General features: G+C 42.4%; 1 protein-coding gene across 1 annotated transcript in view; it reads right to left on the minus strand.

Moving 5' to 3' along the window:
* Positions 1 to 15,561, minus strand: part of LOC126474168 (uncharacterized) — an 85,097-nt gene that overhangs the window by 46,447 nt on the left and 23,089 nt on the right. The window contains exon 3 of the mRNA XM_050101627.1: positions 1,826 to 2,551. Within this exon, the coding sequence (XP_049957584.1) occupies positions 1,826 to 2,551 (726 nt within the window). The remainder of the gene's footprint in view (positions 1 to 1,825; positions 2,552 to 15,561) is intronic.

Raw genomic sequence — 15,561 nt, forward strand, 5'->3', positions numbered from 1 at the left:
GAAGACTTCAGGTACACGTTGAATGATGATGCTGGAAACTGTGATTTTTCCAGTTAAGATTGTCTCTGTTGATTCTCGGACTGCAGGTGTGCTCAGTGTTGTCAAGTCCTTGAAGGAAGCGCTCGAATAGCGAATTCACGGTATCCAGATGATGATGGCTGCAGTATGCTAATATCGATACACCTGACTGTCTGCACTTGAAGTGCACATGGGCCCTCAAGATGGCGTACTGAAATGCTGAAACTGGTTGTCTAAATAAAAAAAAAAATAACTTACAAAAACGTACGGCTGCTTGGCGAATTTTATTCGTAACAATTAAGATTATGGTTGCACCGGCCTTGTGTTAATGAACAGCAAAACAAGAGTTGAACACGGGTAACGAAATGTAGACAAATTAAATCAAGAAATAGTGCTAGAATTACATTAGTAAACTGGGTGGTAAAGTAACTGCCAATGGCCGAGGTACAGAGGATGTAAAGCGCAGATTGGGAATGGCAAGCAGAGCATTTCCGGAAAAGAGAAATTCGTTAACATTCAACATAAATTAAGTGCAAATACTTCCTGAAGTATTTTATTTGCACGAAAGTGAAACTTGAACAATAAGCAGTTTATCTTCGCTAAAGGTTAAAAAGTGACGCCATTGGATAAATGGATGAATGGAAATGAGGGATTTAGAGTGATGAATCACGTCATATTCCTTGGAAATCTGATTTAAGGGTTTGAGTGTGCCACGTGCTTGGCGAACGTTACCTGCCATCATGTTTAGTGCCAAATGTGAAACATGGGTGAGATAGCGTTACGATATGAGTGTGTTTTTCGTGGTTAGGGTGTGTTCCGCTTATTGCGCTAAAGGGAACTATAAAAGCGGAAGGCTATGATCGTAGGGAGGATACCTCCGTCTCAGTGGACGTATCCACTATACCAAGGACCAATTACAAGAATGTAACCAGCAATAAATAAACTAAAAACTGTATTTTCATCCTTGATTTGTTCCAGAGACATCCAGTTTCGGTATTCCATTATGCCATCATCAGGTTCTCTATAGTAACTTAGTGGCTGAGCTTGTATTACCAGACGAAATATCATCCAAAAGCGAACCATTATCCGTGCCAGCTTATCTAAAAAGCTATACACTCGTAAGAAATCTGAGCGCTAAGGTTGTTTACGAGTGTACAGTCGTGTTACGCAATATGGCGCGGATACTGTTTCGCTTCTGCACGATATTTTGTCTGGTAATACAAGCTCAGCTACTGGATACAAGCAAGGTGCCCCCCCCCCCCCCCCCCGAAGATAACTCCGGTGATAAAATGTTGCTCTCTAGGAAATGCTTGCAGTTATTCTAACGGGAGAACCTTCCACCACCAGGACACAACAACAACAGCAATAGGTCAGCCATTATGTTCCATAGAGGGCCTTATGGTGGTACAATGGAATGCTGAAACCGGATGCATCTGGAGTATATCAGAGATGAAAATACAGCTATTGGTTTACTTATTGCTATTTATATCTGTGTTGGTTGTCGTATCTCATGGTAAGGATGAATGAAGTTACAGCTGTTGTGAGGCAGCTTGTTTAAAGGGTGGGGAAGGGCCTTACGGCTATCTTCCCAACCGAACCAGTTCATGCATCCAGCCCAGAGGGGGTGGACTCACACCGATAAGTTCTTCGTAAATCTGAATCTACTTTGTAATCACTGAAACAACGTCAGTGAAATTTCATTTCATTTCCTCGTCCCTTTCTCGACATTTCACTTTGTTTGTCGTATAGTGTATATGGCTTAAAGTTAAGACTTTGATTAATACAAATTGCTGCGCCGTAAACTTACGTTGAAAATATCGTCGAACAGTGTCCTTCCAGGCTGGTGGTGGACTACTTTGCCGCCGCCTCCACCACCAGTTGCGCCAACACCGTAACCGCCAGCACCACCACTGCTGCTGCTGCTACTGCTGCTGCTACTACTGCTACTGCTGCTGCTGTAGCCGCCCCCGCCACTACCACCCCCGAGGCCGGCACCGGCAGCGGGGCCGCTGCCACCCACGCCCGCTCCTGCGTGGAGCCCGCCGCCTGCCTTGTAAACGACGCCCCCGCCGCCGCCCGCGGAAGCTCCGCCAGCTCCTCCAGCCGCGGCGCTGGGACCGCCGCCGCCCACAGTCGCCCCGGCGTAGAGGCCGCCCCCGGCCCTGTAGCCCAGGCCGTCAGCAGCGGCGCCTCCCCCTAGCCCAGCCGCCGCGCTGGGTCCTCCGCCGCCCACCGTGGCTCCGGAGTACAGCGCTCCTCCTGACCTGTAGCTGCCACCTCCGTTCGAGGCGCCGCCACCGAGTCCAGCGGCAGCGCTCGGTCCACCGCCGCCCACTGTCGCCCCTGCGTGCAGCCCACCGCCTGCCGCTTGTGACGACCCGGAGGACGCGCCGCCTCCCAGGCCGGCGGAGGCGCTCGGCCCGCCGGGAGTTCCCGCCCCCGCGTGGAGGCCTCCGGGTCCGATGCCGGCGCCTGCTGTGAAGCCACCGAAGGAAGCCGACACTCCACCAGCCCCCAGCGAGACAGATGGGCCCTGTGTTGCAACACAGTGCCTGGTTTACCTTACGACAGAGGGAAGAGGAAGAGAGAGAGAGAGAAAAGGAGAGAGAGCGAGAGAGGGAGAGACACTGTCACCTACCTTCCCAAGAGAATGTGTGATGTAAAAACATGTGTGTGTTCGGAATATTTTGTAACCTGTAAAGTGTGTGTTTGAGTGTGTGTGTGTGTGTGTGTGTGTGTGTGTGTGTGTGTGTGGTGTGCACTCTATGAAATGTAGATTATTTTCATAGGTAGTGATAAAATAAGCCAGTATGTTATCCCCAAGAGAACATACACTGACGGAAAAAGAAATCGCGACGACAAGAAGGGGTTCGCGATCTAAACTAAATTGGTAGACGTGTTCTTACATCTTAAAAATGATTTCGCGTACGAGTGGAGCTAGTAGCGCCACTATGAGGACGAAACTCAGGTTTGACTTAAATACACGTTGTGACAGGCGCGACCGGAACTTACCTTTGCGACTGGACGTGGTGAGTTGATGCGGATCAAAAATGCCTTTAAGACGACAAAGACTCCATTATTAGCAGCTCTCTGAGATCCTGTAATACGGCTACGAGAAGCTCGATATTCCAATTGCGATATTTTAGAAAGACTTGGCAGGAATGTGGGCACTGTACGTAATGGCTGGTAGCGGTAGTCACGCGAATGTACGGTCGCAAGAAGACCGGGCTCCGGATGCTCACTTGGCACTACCGAGAGGGAAGACTGTCGTGTTCCGCGTGTGGCTCTGTCGCATCGTAGAGCATTTTTATTTATTTATTTATTTATTTGAGTCATTAGTTTTCTGACTAGTTTGATGGGACTCGCCAAGAATTCCTCTCCTCCGCCAACCCCTTCATCTCTGAGCAGCACTTGCAACCTACGTCCTCTATTATTTCCTGGTTTTATTCCAGTCTCTGTCTTCCTCTACAGATTTTGCCCTCTGCAGCTCCCTTTAATACCATGGAAGTCATTCCCTGATATCTTAACAGATGTCCTATCATCCTGTCCCTTCTCCTTGTCAGACTTTTCCACATATCCCTTTCCTCTCCGATTCTGCGCAGAAACTTCTCATTCCTTACCTTTTCACTCCATCTAATTTTCAACATTCGTCTGTAGCACCACATCTCAAATGCTTTGATTCTCTTCTGTTTAGTTTTACTACTATATAATGCTATGCTCCAAACGTACATTCCCAGAACTTTCTTAATCAAGGCCTATGTTAGATACTAGTAGACTTCCTTTGGCCAGGAATGGCCTTTTTGCCAGTTCTAGTTTGCATTTTGATGTCCTGTCATTGGTTACTTTGCTGCCTAGGTAGCAGAATTCCTTAACTTCATGTACTTCGTGACCATCAATCCTGATACTAAGTTTCTCATTGCGGTCATTCCTGCTACTTCTCATTACTTTCGTCTTTCTTCGATTTACTCTCAATCCATATTTGTACTCATTAGACTGTTCATTCCATTCAGGAGATCCCGGAAGTCTTCTTCACTCTCACTCAGAATAGGAATGTCATAAGCGAATCGTATCATTCGCCTTAAATTTTGATTCTACTCCTGGACCTTTCTTTTATTTCCATCATTGACTGTTACATGCACAGATTAAACAATACAGGCGAAAGACTAAATCCCGCCTTACACACTATTTAATCCGAGCACTTCGTTCTTGGTTGTCCACTCTTACTATTCCTTCTTGGTTCTTGCACATATTGTATATTACCCGTCTCTCCCTGTAGCTTATCCCTATTTTAATCAGAATTTCGTACAACTTGTACCTTTTTACATTGTCGAACGCTTCTTCCATGTCGACAAATTCTATGAACGTGTCTTGATTTTTCCTTAATCCTGCGTCCATTATCGACTGCAATGTCAGACTTGCCTCTTTGGTGCCTTTACCTTTCCTAAAGACAAAGTGATAGTCACATAACACATCCTCAATTTTCTTTCCCATTCTTCCGTATATTATTCTCGTTAGCAACTTGGCTGCATGAGCTGTTAAGCTGATTGTGCGATATTTGTCGCACTTGTTAGATGGTACTTCGCGAGACACATACATTCTACACACCAACGTGAATAGTCGTTTTGTTGCCACTTCCTCCTCATCGTTTTATAAATTCTGATGGAGTGTAATCCATCTCTTTTGCCATATTTGACATTAAGTGGCTGGCTCTGAGCCTTATGGGACTTAACATCCCCTAGAACTTAGAACTACTCAAACCTAACTAACCTAAGGACATCACACAACACCCAGTCATCATGAGGCAGAGAAAATACCTGACCCCGCCGGGAATCGAACCCGGGAACCCGGGCGCGGGAAGCGAGAACGCTACCGCACGACTGACATTAAGTCCCCAAAATCTCTTTTAAATACGGATTCTAACACTGGATCCCCTGTCTCTTCTAAATTGACTCCTGTTTCATCTTCTATCACATCATACAAATCCTTCCCCATGATCGAGACCTTCAATTTACTCTTTCCATATATCTGCTCTCTCTTGTCTGTTAACAATGGAATTCCCGTTGCACTCTTAACGATACCACCCTTGCTTCTTATGTCACCGAAGGTTGATTCGACTTTCCTGTATGCTGAGTCAATCGTTCGGACATTCATTTATTTTTCGATTTGTTCACACTCTTCCTGCGCCCGTTTCGTCTTAGCTTCTCTACATTTCCTGGTTATTTCGTTTCTCAGTAGCTTGTAATTCTGTATTACTGAATTTCCCTGAACGTTTTTGTCCTTCTTTCATCGATCAATTGAAGTATTTCTTCTGTTACCCCTGGTTTCTTGGCAGACAGCATATGTGTACCTATGTTTTACTTTCCAACTTCTGTGATTACCCTATTTAGAGACGTCTACTCCTCTTCAAATGAACTGCCTACTGAACTATTCATTAGCACACTATCTATAGCCTCAGAGAACTTCGGGCTTATCTCGTCGTTCCTTAGTACTTCCGTATCCCACCTCCTTGGGTATTGATTCTTCCTAATTTCTTAAAATTCAACCTACTCGTCGTCGCTACTACAGTGCGATCTGTGTCTATGTCTGCTTCTGGGTACACCTTACAGCCCAGTATCTGATTTTGGAATGTCTGTCTGACCATGATGTAATGTAATCTTCCCCTATCACCCTGCCTTTTCCAAGTATACCTCCTCCTCTTGAGATTACTGAACAGAGTATTCGCTGTTACTAGCTGAAATTTATTACAGAACTCGTCTTTCTCCTCTTTCATTCGTTAGCCGCAGCCCATACTTTCCTGTAACCGTTTCTTCTACTCCTTCCAGTACAACACTATTCCAGTCCCTCCTGACCATTAGGTTTTCCTCTGACTTTACGTACTGTATTACCCTTTCCCTATCCTGTACTTTCTCTATCTCTTCACTTCAGCTTGCGACGTCGCATCTATACCTGAACAGTCGTTGTTGGTGTTGGTTTGCTGTCGACTCTAATAAGAACAACCCTACCACTAAATTGTTCGCTATAACACAGTCTTTGCCAATCTTTCCATGCATAGCGAATCCTACTGCCGTTATACTATTTTCTACTGCTGTTTATGTTACCCTATAATCATCTGACTAGAAATCCTTGTCTTCTTTCTATTTCACTTCACTCACCACTATTATACCTCGTTTGAGCCTTTATATTTCCCTTTACAGATTTTCTAGCTTCTATACCACATTCAAGCTTCTGGAATTCCATGCACCGACTCGTGTAACGTTATTTTTTCATTGGTTGTTCAATCTTTCTCTCATGGTCACTTCCCCCTTGGCACTTCACTTTCGGAGATCCGAATGAGGAGATATTCCGGGATCTTTTGCCACTGGAGAGATCATCATGACACTTTTCCACTTACAGGCAACATGTCCTGTGGATAGACGTTGTGTGTCCTTAATGCAGTGGTTTCCATTGTTTTCTGTATCGTAACGCCGTTGATCATTGCTGATTTTTCCGTATTTAGGTTCAGTCTTCCTTCCCAAGAACAAGAGAGTGTCCTGAAGCTCTGTCCCCTCCTTCGCCCTCTTTGACAAGGCCATTGGCAGTATGAGGGTGACTTTTTATGCCAGAAGTCTTCGACCGCCAGTGCTGATTATAAATCAACATTATTTCTAAGCGGTGACGGTTATCGAACCCGGAGCCGAGGATGGTTTGAATACTCTTCGAAGACACTACCTGTAGAATACGGGTGAACAGCATACGTGCATATGTGGCAGTAATTTCAGCGGCAGTTATCACCCAGTGACCCAAGGCACTGTTACAAATCTTTTACTTCAAGGATAGCTCGGAGCTAGACGTCGTGTTTCGTGCATTCCACGGACCTTAAACCACCGCCATTTGCGACTTCCGTGGTGTCAAGTGAGAGCTCATTGGACGGCAGGTCGAAAGTCTGTTGTATTTTCTGAATAAAGCTGGTTCTGCCGCGGCGTCAGTGATGGTCATATGTTGGTTAGAGGAAGTCCAGTTAAGGTCCTGCAATCAGCCTGCCTGCACGATACAGTGCACATACAGATGGAGTTAAGGTTTCGAGTCTGATTTCGTATGACAGCAGAACCACTCTCTTGGTTACGCCATGCAAATTTGTATGCCATACAAAAAAAAAAAAAAAAAAAAAAAAAAAAAAAATAAAAATGTCCAAATGTGTGTGGAATCTTATGGGACTTAACTGCTAAGGTCATCAGTCCCTAAGCTCACACACTACTTAAGCTAAATTATCCTAAGGACAAACACACACATGCCCGAGGGAGGACTCCAACCTCCGCCGGGATCAGCCGCACAGTCTATGACTGCAGCGCCCAAGACCGCTTGGCTAATCCCGCGCGACTGCCATTCACAAACAGGACTCCAAGGCTTGTTTCCAACAGTATAACGCTCGTCTATATACCGCTGTTGTAAACCAATATGCTCTACAGGGTGCTGACATGTTGTCTTGGCCTGCCCGATCACCGAATCTGACTCCAATCAAGCTCATATGGGACATCATCGGACGAGAACTCGAGGGTCATCCACAACCAGCATTAACCGTCTCTATACTGACGGATCAGGTGCAAAGTCATGGAACTCCATCCCGCAAACTGACATCCAGCATACGTATAGCTCAATGCATGCACGTTTGCTTGCTTCCATTCAACATTCTGGCAGCTACAACGGCTACTATTGTACTATAACTTCACATTTGCAATGGCTTATCTCTTACTTTAACCTGAGATCTTACAATATTAATCACCTAAAATAGGTTACTTAGACAAACACATTCCCGAAATTTCATTACTCTACATCGATTATGGTTTTGTTTGCGACTTTTTTCCGTCACTGCAGTAAGTGAAGTGACCTGACGGTAAAAGGTATGGAAAATAGTAAAACAATATATTTGCATTAATTCAGATCGACATAAAGAAAAATGAACATACATATCGATATACAGTGTAAATAACAGATAATTTTTGATATGTTTAGCTTTCCATGTACAGCGTCCAGTGGGCGATGTGGTCATTAGAGACGGAGCGTATGTTAGGATTGTGAAGAGGAATGTCCCTAAGGAAATCTGAATCTGATTGATCGGGAGGGAATTTGAACTGTCGTTCTTCCAGACGCGAATCCTGAATGATAATACTCACGGCAGAACCGCACTACGGATCGAATGGTAGACGCTAGTAGATTCATACTTCGGGCAGTTCTTCAGAATCGAATGAACAACACGAACGAAATTTTACGCTTTGCTACGTATATGCGGCCGAGTATCCGCTCTTTTCTGCAGTCCTCTTCTACCCGCCGATTCCGCACACGTATAGCTAACTTAGTAGATGCTATACCGATTACGCTTCGTGTAACTAATCTGCACCTGTTGAGCTTGGCGCAATACCGGTCTCTCCTATCACACGAGATATTTAAGGGATTATCATCTCTGTATATAAAGGGCAATGTCCTGACTGACTGACTGCCTCATCATCGCCCAGCCCAAACCGCTAAGGACAGAAACTTGAAATTTGGGAAAGACATGGATCGTATAATGTAAGCGTCGTTTGAGAAGGGATTGTGCAAAATTTAAGCCCTAAGGGAGATAAATAGAGGATGATTTTTTTTTTTTTTTTTGAAAAAGACTGCATTAAGGCAATCTTGAAGTTAAGAACTACTAAAATCGGTATGTGGTTTCTCGGTCAGAAATAAAAAAAAACACTTATTCCAACAATTTTGGAAATTTAACCCTGTGGGAGTGAAATAATGGGTGAAAGCTTTTTTCGAAAGTATTTCAGTATTAAAGACCTACTAAAGTTTTTTGAAAGCAACATCTGTGAACATCGGTATTTACCAATAAAAAAATACATGGTTCAGGTGAAATAGGGAGTAAAATGTTTGTGAACATATTTCACTGCGAAAGCATTTTTGAAGCTAAATCTTTCAACATTAGTGTTTGGCTTCTCGGTTAAAGATGAAAAAACACGTGTGTCACTGTTTTTGGAAAGTCATGTCCTAAGGGAATGAAATTCGGTCAGACTTATTCACTGATTCATCATCGCCCAGCCCAAACTGCTAAGGACAGAAACTCGAAGTTTGGAGAGGGTGTGGATCTTATTCCGTAGGCAGCGTTTAAGAAGGGATTGTCCGTAATTCCACCCCCAAGAGAGTGAAATAGGCTTTTTGAATGTATGTCACTATTAAGGGAATTTTGAACCTAGAACTACGAAAAATGGTGTTTCGTTTCTCAGTCAGAAATTAAAAATAAATACTTGTTTCACCTTTTTTGGGAATTAAGCCATTAAGGGAGTAAAATAGTGAGTGAAAGCTTTTTGTAAATAAATAATTGCTAAAGAACTCCTAAAGGATTTTTAAGGCTACATCTATGACGACTAGTATTTGACTTGTCGGTCATAAATAAAAAAATTACACGTTTGTGTTTCTGGAAATTAAACTCGTAAGGGAGTGCAATAGGGGATGAAAATTTTTAAGAAACTATTGTTACATTAAAAAATTTTAAAGCTAAACTAATGAAAATTTGTATTTGACTTTTCTGTTAGATATAATGAAATATTTGTTAGGGGATGGAACTTGCTATGGAAATATCTCCAGAAGAACGCAAAAGCTATGATAAACAAAAACCTTAGACTCCAGATAACAGAATCGCTTGTTGGTCAGAAGTACATTCGGGGAAGACCACGCTTATATGGCCTTAATCGACGTGAAAAGCTTGGAAGGTGTCGCAATTTGTGAACAACACAAAAATTAGATTAAATGAAAAATAAAAGAACTCTGCTGTCCGTACTGTCTACAAGAGCGAAGCAGCGGGCGCCTAAGCTAGTCCCTCTACAATTTTAGTCACTTAATGCTTGTATCCTGTTCAGCACAGTATACGAGACTGAATTAACTCGGGAGGGTTTTCCCTGGTACAGTATGTAGTGTATTTTCTATGAGAAACTGAGTAGACTAGACATGTTGATCTTTCAGAATGTTCTGTAAGCGGAGTCCAGAAAAAAGAATAAATGTACTGGGAGGCGGAAGGCCTTGTAATGAGGTTTTCTTTTCAATGAAGAATTTTTTTTAAATTTTAAATTCTTGACATCAATCGACCATGTTGTTTGTCAGAACATTTTCGATCTCTGAAAAATAATTGTGTATTTACATTTTTGTTGTAACTGTCAATATCATTGGAGCCAATGCAGTATATCAGAAGGAGGAAGATAGAAGTCATTGACTACTTACTTTTCTGATGGTAAAGTCCTGGTATTATTGTAGAACCTCTTAGGGTTTTGAGGAAACATTGTTAAACGTAAATGTGGGAGACTAGACGGCGATTTGAGGCTCGTTCCTTCCGACCACGAATCCACCGCCATGACTAAATGTGAATTTCCGTCACTGTGAAAGAGAAATAACTTTTGCCATTCTTTCACATACTATTCAACTCAGAGTAGCTCTTGCAACCTACGCCTTGAATTAGTTGTTCCATGTGTGGCAATCTTAGTCTTCCCCTACAGTTTTTACCTCCTATATCTCCCTTTATTAACCAGCAATGTCTTCAGACAAAAACTGCCATTCTGTCCCTTCTTCTTGTCAGTGTTTTCATTGAGTACCCTGTCTTCCTGATTCTGCGGGGAATCTATCTATCCCTTCTCTTAACAGTCCACCTACTTTTCAACAACCCTGTAGAGCACCACATCTCAAACGCTTCGTTTCTCTTCTTGTCCGGTTACGCCACAATCCATTATTCATTACCATACAATGCCGTGCTATAAAAGCACATTTTCAAAATTTTCCTCAGATGAAGACCAAACTTGCAGAGCTCTCTTGGCCTGTCCTAATCTAATTCTTATGTCCTCCTTGCTTCGTTCGACATGTGTTAATTTTCTTCCTAAGTCACAGAATTCCTTAACTTAATCTATTTCGTAGTCCTCAGTTTTGCTATTAAACGTCACGCTATTCTTATTTCTGATACTTATCATTACTTTTATCATTTTTCCGTTTGCTCTCAATCCACGTTGTGCTCATTAGACAGTTCCTACCATTCAGCACGTTCTGTCACTGAGGATAGCAATTTATCAGCGAATTTTATTATAGATATCTTTACACCTTCAATTTTAACCCTACTCTTCAATCTTTTATTTACGTTATCGCTTCATCGACGTATAGACTAAACAGTATAGAGGTGAAAGATTACATCTCTACCTTAAACACGTCAATCTGAGAAGCTTGTCTTGGCCTGCCATTCTTATTGTTTCCTCTTGGTTGTTACATTATCCATCTAGTCCTGTAACTTACTACAACCTATCTCGGAATTATTAATATATGCACCATTTTACATGGTCGACAAATCAAATTCTGTTAACTTGTTCTGTTGTTTCTTAACTCTTTCTTCCGTTACCAACTGTAACATCTGAACTGCTTCTCTTCTTTTCCATTTTTCTGCGTATTATTCTTGTCGGCAACATGGATGCATGAACCGTTTAGCTAATTGTGCCATAGTTCTCGTACATACCTGCCTTTCATATCTTCTTGCTCGTGTGGATGATATTTATCCGAATGTATGATGGTATGTCTCCAGTTTCAAAGTTCTACACACAAATACGAATCGACACTTGGCTGACACTTTACTCAATGATTTAGCAAATTACGAAGGAATATTACCTATCCCTTATGTCTTATTTGATCTAAAGTCTTCTAAAGCTCTATTTGATTTTGACACCGGACCCCATGCATTCTATATCGACTCTAATTTCTTCCTAAATCACGTTATCAGACGAGTTCTTTCCAACGCAAGGACCTTCAGTTTAATACATGAGTTGGATGAAAATATGGAAACAGCAAAAACGCATCACTTTACCTTGCATAATGCGGTGTTGGAAAACCAATGGCATTCAAAACAGTTTGCAATCGTTTCGGAAAGGATAAACATAGATCCAGTATGGTTTTCAAGGGATCCTCATACCATCCTCATTGCAAAATATTGGTACGCATCCTTCTCTCAAAACTAAAGTACCGCTGTTCACTAATATAGAGATCTGGTAACTGTAGTGGCCATGGGATATGCGACTTTTCATTCTTGTGCTCCCAAAACCAGTTTTGAACAATGTCAGCTGTTTGAACAGAGGCTCTGACGTCTTGGAACACAGCATACCACTGGGAAACAGCCATTGTACTACGGGGTGCACATGATCAGCCAAAATGATCGAATCATCACTGGCAGTAACGAAACCTTGCGGAGCAACCATGGGGCCCATGGAATACCTACACAGGGTTGCTAAAATCATGACCGAAACACCGCCATTTTAAATTCTCTGGGCGTTAACTCTGCCAGAAATTGAAAACTATTTGTAACTAGACCTATCCGACGAAATTACTGTCTTCTACTGCACCATAGTCCAGGTTTTATGGCTTCGGCACCACGTTTACCAGTCACGAGCATTTGCATCACTTATGCGTCGTTTAGGAATCCCATCTCGCCCTGAAATTCCCTGGTTATGGTGCTCCTTTTGTGTTGTTTTGGGCCGGCCGGAGTGGCCGAGCGGTTCTAGGCGCTTCAGTCTGGAACCGCGCGACCGCTACGGTCGCAGGTTCGAATCCTGCCTCGGGCATGGATGTGTGTGATATCCTTCGGTTCGTTAGGTTTAAGTAGTTCTAAGTTCTAGGGGACTGATAACCTCAGATGTTAAGTCCCATAGTGCTCAGAGCCATTTTGTTGTTTTGGTGCCGACAAGACTTGCAAGGGCGATATTCAGTTCTACGGCGACTTTTTCCATTATCGTCCACGTATTTTTTGTCAGAATTCTCTTCAACAGCCGTCAGCCTAGATCACTCAATACAAACTTTCATGCGCTATCTTCGACACGGTCCGTCTCGAAACACCAAATGCATGGGCCCCCTTGGTTATGGAAGCGCCCACCATACGAGAACCAACAATTTTCCCATGTTGCAATTCACGTAGCTCCGACGTAATTCACCCACTACACAGAATACTATCCTGACCAAGATAGACACTTGCATAGGTGCCATTCGTGGTCAAATACAACAGCACAGCCTGCAGGCTTGGCTGCCATCTGCATTTATGTTCAAGCATGCTCTTCTCGATGTGTTTCCATATTCTCCAACTCCCACACTTCCACCTATTCTCTCTCTCATCTGCACTTCGCAGTGGCACTCCCATTGCACTCTTCACATTTACGTCCTGACTTTTAATTTCACCGACGGTTATTTTGATGTTTCTGTATGCAGAAGCATACCTGCCAAAGACCATATCTTTTTTCGAATTATTCAGGTTATTTATGCAACCATTTCACCTTGACTTCTTTGCATTTCCTATTTATTTTACATTTTTGTATTCCTGAAGTTTTCTGAACATTTTTGTTCTTCCTTCTTTTGTCGATAAAATTATTTCCGTTACCTAAGATTTATTCGCAGTGACGTTCCTCGTACCAATGTTTGTCTGTCTAAATTCTGTGTCTGCCCTTTTTGATGTGGCTATTCCTCTATAGCTGAACTGCCTACTATGGTCATTATCACAGTACCTGCAGTCTCAGAGAACTTCAAACGTATCTCACCCCCTCGGTACAACAGTATTCGCTTTCTTTCCACACTGATGCATCCAGACGAGTTTCTTAAACATCAACCAATTTTCATCACTATTGAGATGTAATGCAAGTCTATATCGACTCCTGTGTATGAGTTAAAATCGGTGTCTGATTTCGGAATCTTTGTGTGATCAAGATGTATCGACTGGATACTTTCTGTAACTCCAGGTGTTTCCCACTGTTTTCTTGTCATTTCTGAACAGTGTATTAGCTGTTACTAGCTGAAATTTATTGCAGAACTCAATTACTGTCTCTCATTTCTACCACAAAGCCCATATTATCCTGTAACTCTTTCATCTATTATTTCTTCTACTACCGCGTTCCAGTCTCTCCTTGATTATCACATTATCTCCTTTGACGTAGTGAATTACAAGTTCAGTATTCTCATACATGTTCTCTCTCTCTCTCTCTTCACCTTTTGCTGGTGATGTAACCATTTATATCTGAACTGTTGTCGTTGGCTTTGGTTTTATGTTAATTCTGATGAAATTCTAGGCCAATTGTTATCATTTGCTGACAATTTTGGTGAGAGTTATAGGCCACAGATTATCAGCGTTTCAGTTCACTATTTTTGTAATAATTACGTACAAAATTTGTCCAGATCGCATTGTGTTTATCATTCTTCGTGCGTTACGTTCAAAGCCATCACCAAAAAATATCGATAAAGTGTGCAAGGTGGTATCCAAAGTTCTCGAAATTTTAATTTTGCTCACCAATGGTTACTAGTACACATCTAAATTTAGTATTTCAAGTGGCTGTGAGCAGAGTGGTTGGGTTACTTGCCGATGAGTACGTTTCCATCAGTTTACGGTTTTGAGATGGCTGATCTGAAAGAGTAGTTTGTCTTTATAAAACTTTATTCTGGTCTGATAACAACAGAACCGCGCCAAAAATTGAAGCAAGCTTTTGAATACGGCACTTTAGGTTTGACACAAACTTTGACTGGTATAGGCGTTTCAGAAACTGAGGAACATCGACTGGTGATGAACATTCCTGCGGACCATTTACTAGCATCCCAACAAAAAAAGGTTCATGAATTGAGGAATATGATTCTGCTATCGTAAACAGACAATCCAAGACCTCTATAACCCCTGGGGGATAAGATGTGCTAACATGAAGGTATCCTGACAGAAAAATTGGATATAAGACGAATTGGGATGAAGACGATACAACTTTCGTGTAGGCAGACATTATCAGTAAAGGGGACAGTGGTTTTCAAGTAATTTACTAAAAATTAAAAAAGAATATTATATAAAAAATTTTTACTACTTAGGCCGTAATTTCCTTTGGACAGTTAAAACGCGATTCAGTTGTGTATAACAACCATTTTCAGAGCGTTCAGATCGCAAATGCAAGTAATTATGCATTGAACAATTTTGATAGTAAACATCATGCAAAACATGCATTCATATTAAAAAGCAAGAAGACTATGACAGTATTGATGTTAAAAGCATAATCAAGTTCGAATCATGTTGTAGCTCGTAGTATTGCGTGATGCAGAAGAAGAAGGGGAGGGGTGGGGGGGGGGGGGGAGCAACGGTACAAATAAAATTAGACTCATCATTTGTAACAGGTGATACAGCGAGAAAGCTTTACGCACCGCCAGCAAGAATTAAAATCTCTTCCCCTCCCTGGTTGGGTTTTGCATCGTAACATACAGAATAGCCATCGTTGTTGACAGAAATTATAGAATGCAACACTGGCTGTTTTGTATGTTAGATGGGTTACTCTCTTGTGAACAAGGGCGTGGAACAGTTTTAAATTCTTGTTGTTGCATAAAGTTTTTCACTGTATCACCTGTTATAAACGAATGTAATGAATGACTGATGAAATTTTACTTACGCAAATGCGGCCCCCCTCCCTCCACCCCCCCCCCCCCCCCCCGTTTTTACTAGCATATCTCGCAAGATCATGGGCTACGACTAGGTTCGCCCTTAATGATGCTTTTAACATA

This window comes from Schistocerca serialis, chromosome 4, assembly GCF_023864345.2.
Source record: "Schistocerca serialis cubense isolate TAMUIC-IGC-003099 chromosome 4, iqSchSeri2.2, whole genome shotgun sequence".
NCBI lineage: Eukaryota > Metazoa > Arthropoda > Insecta > Orthoptera > Acrididae > Schistocerca > Schistocerca serialis.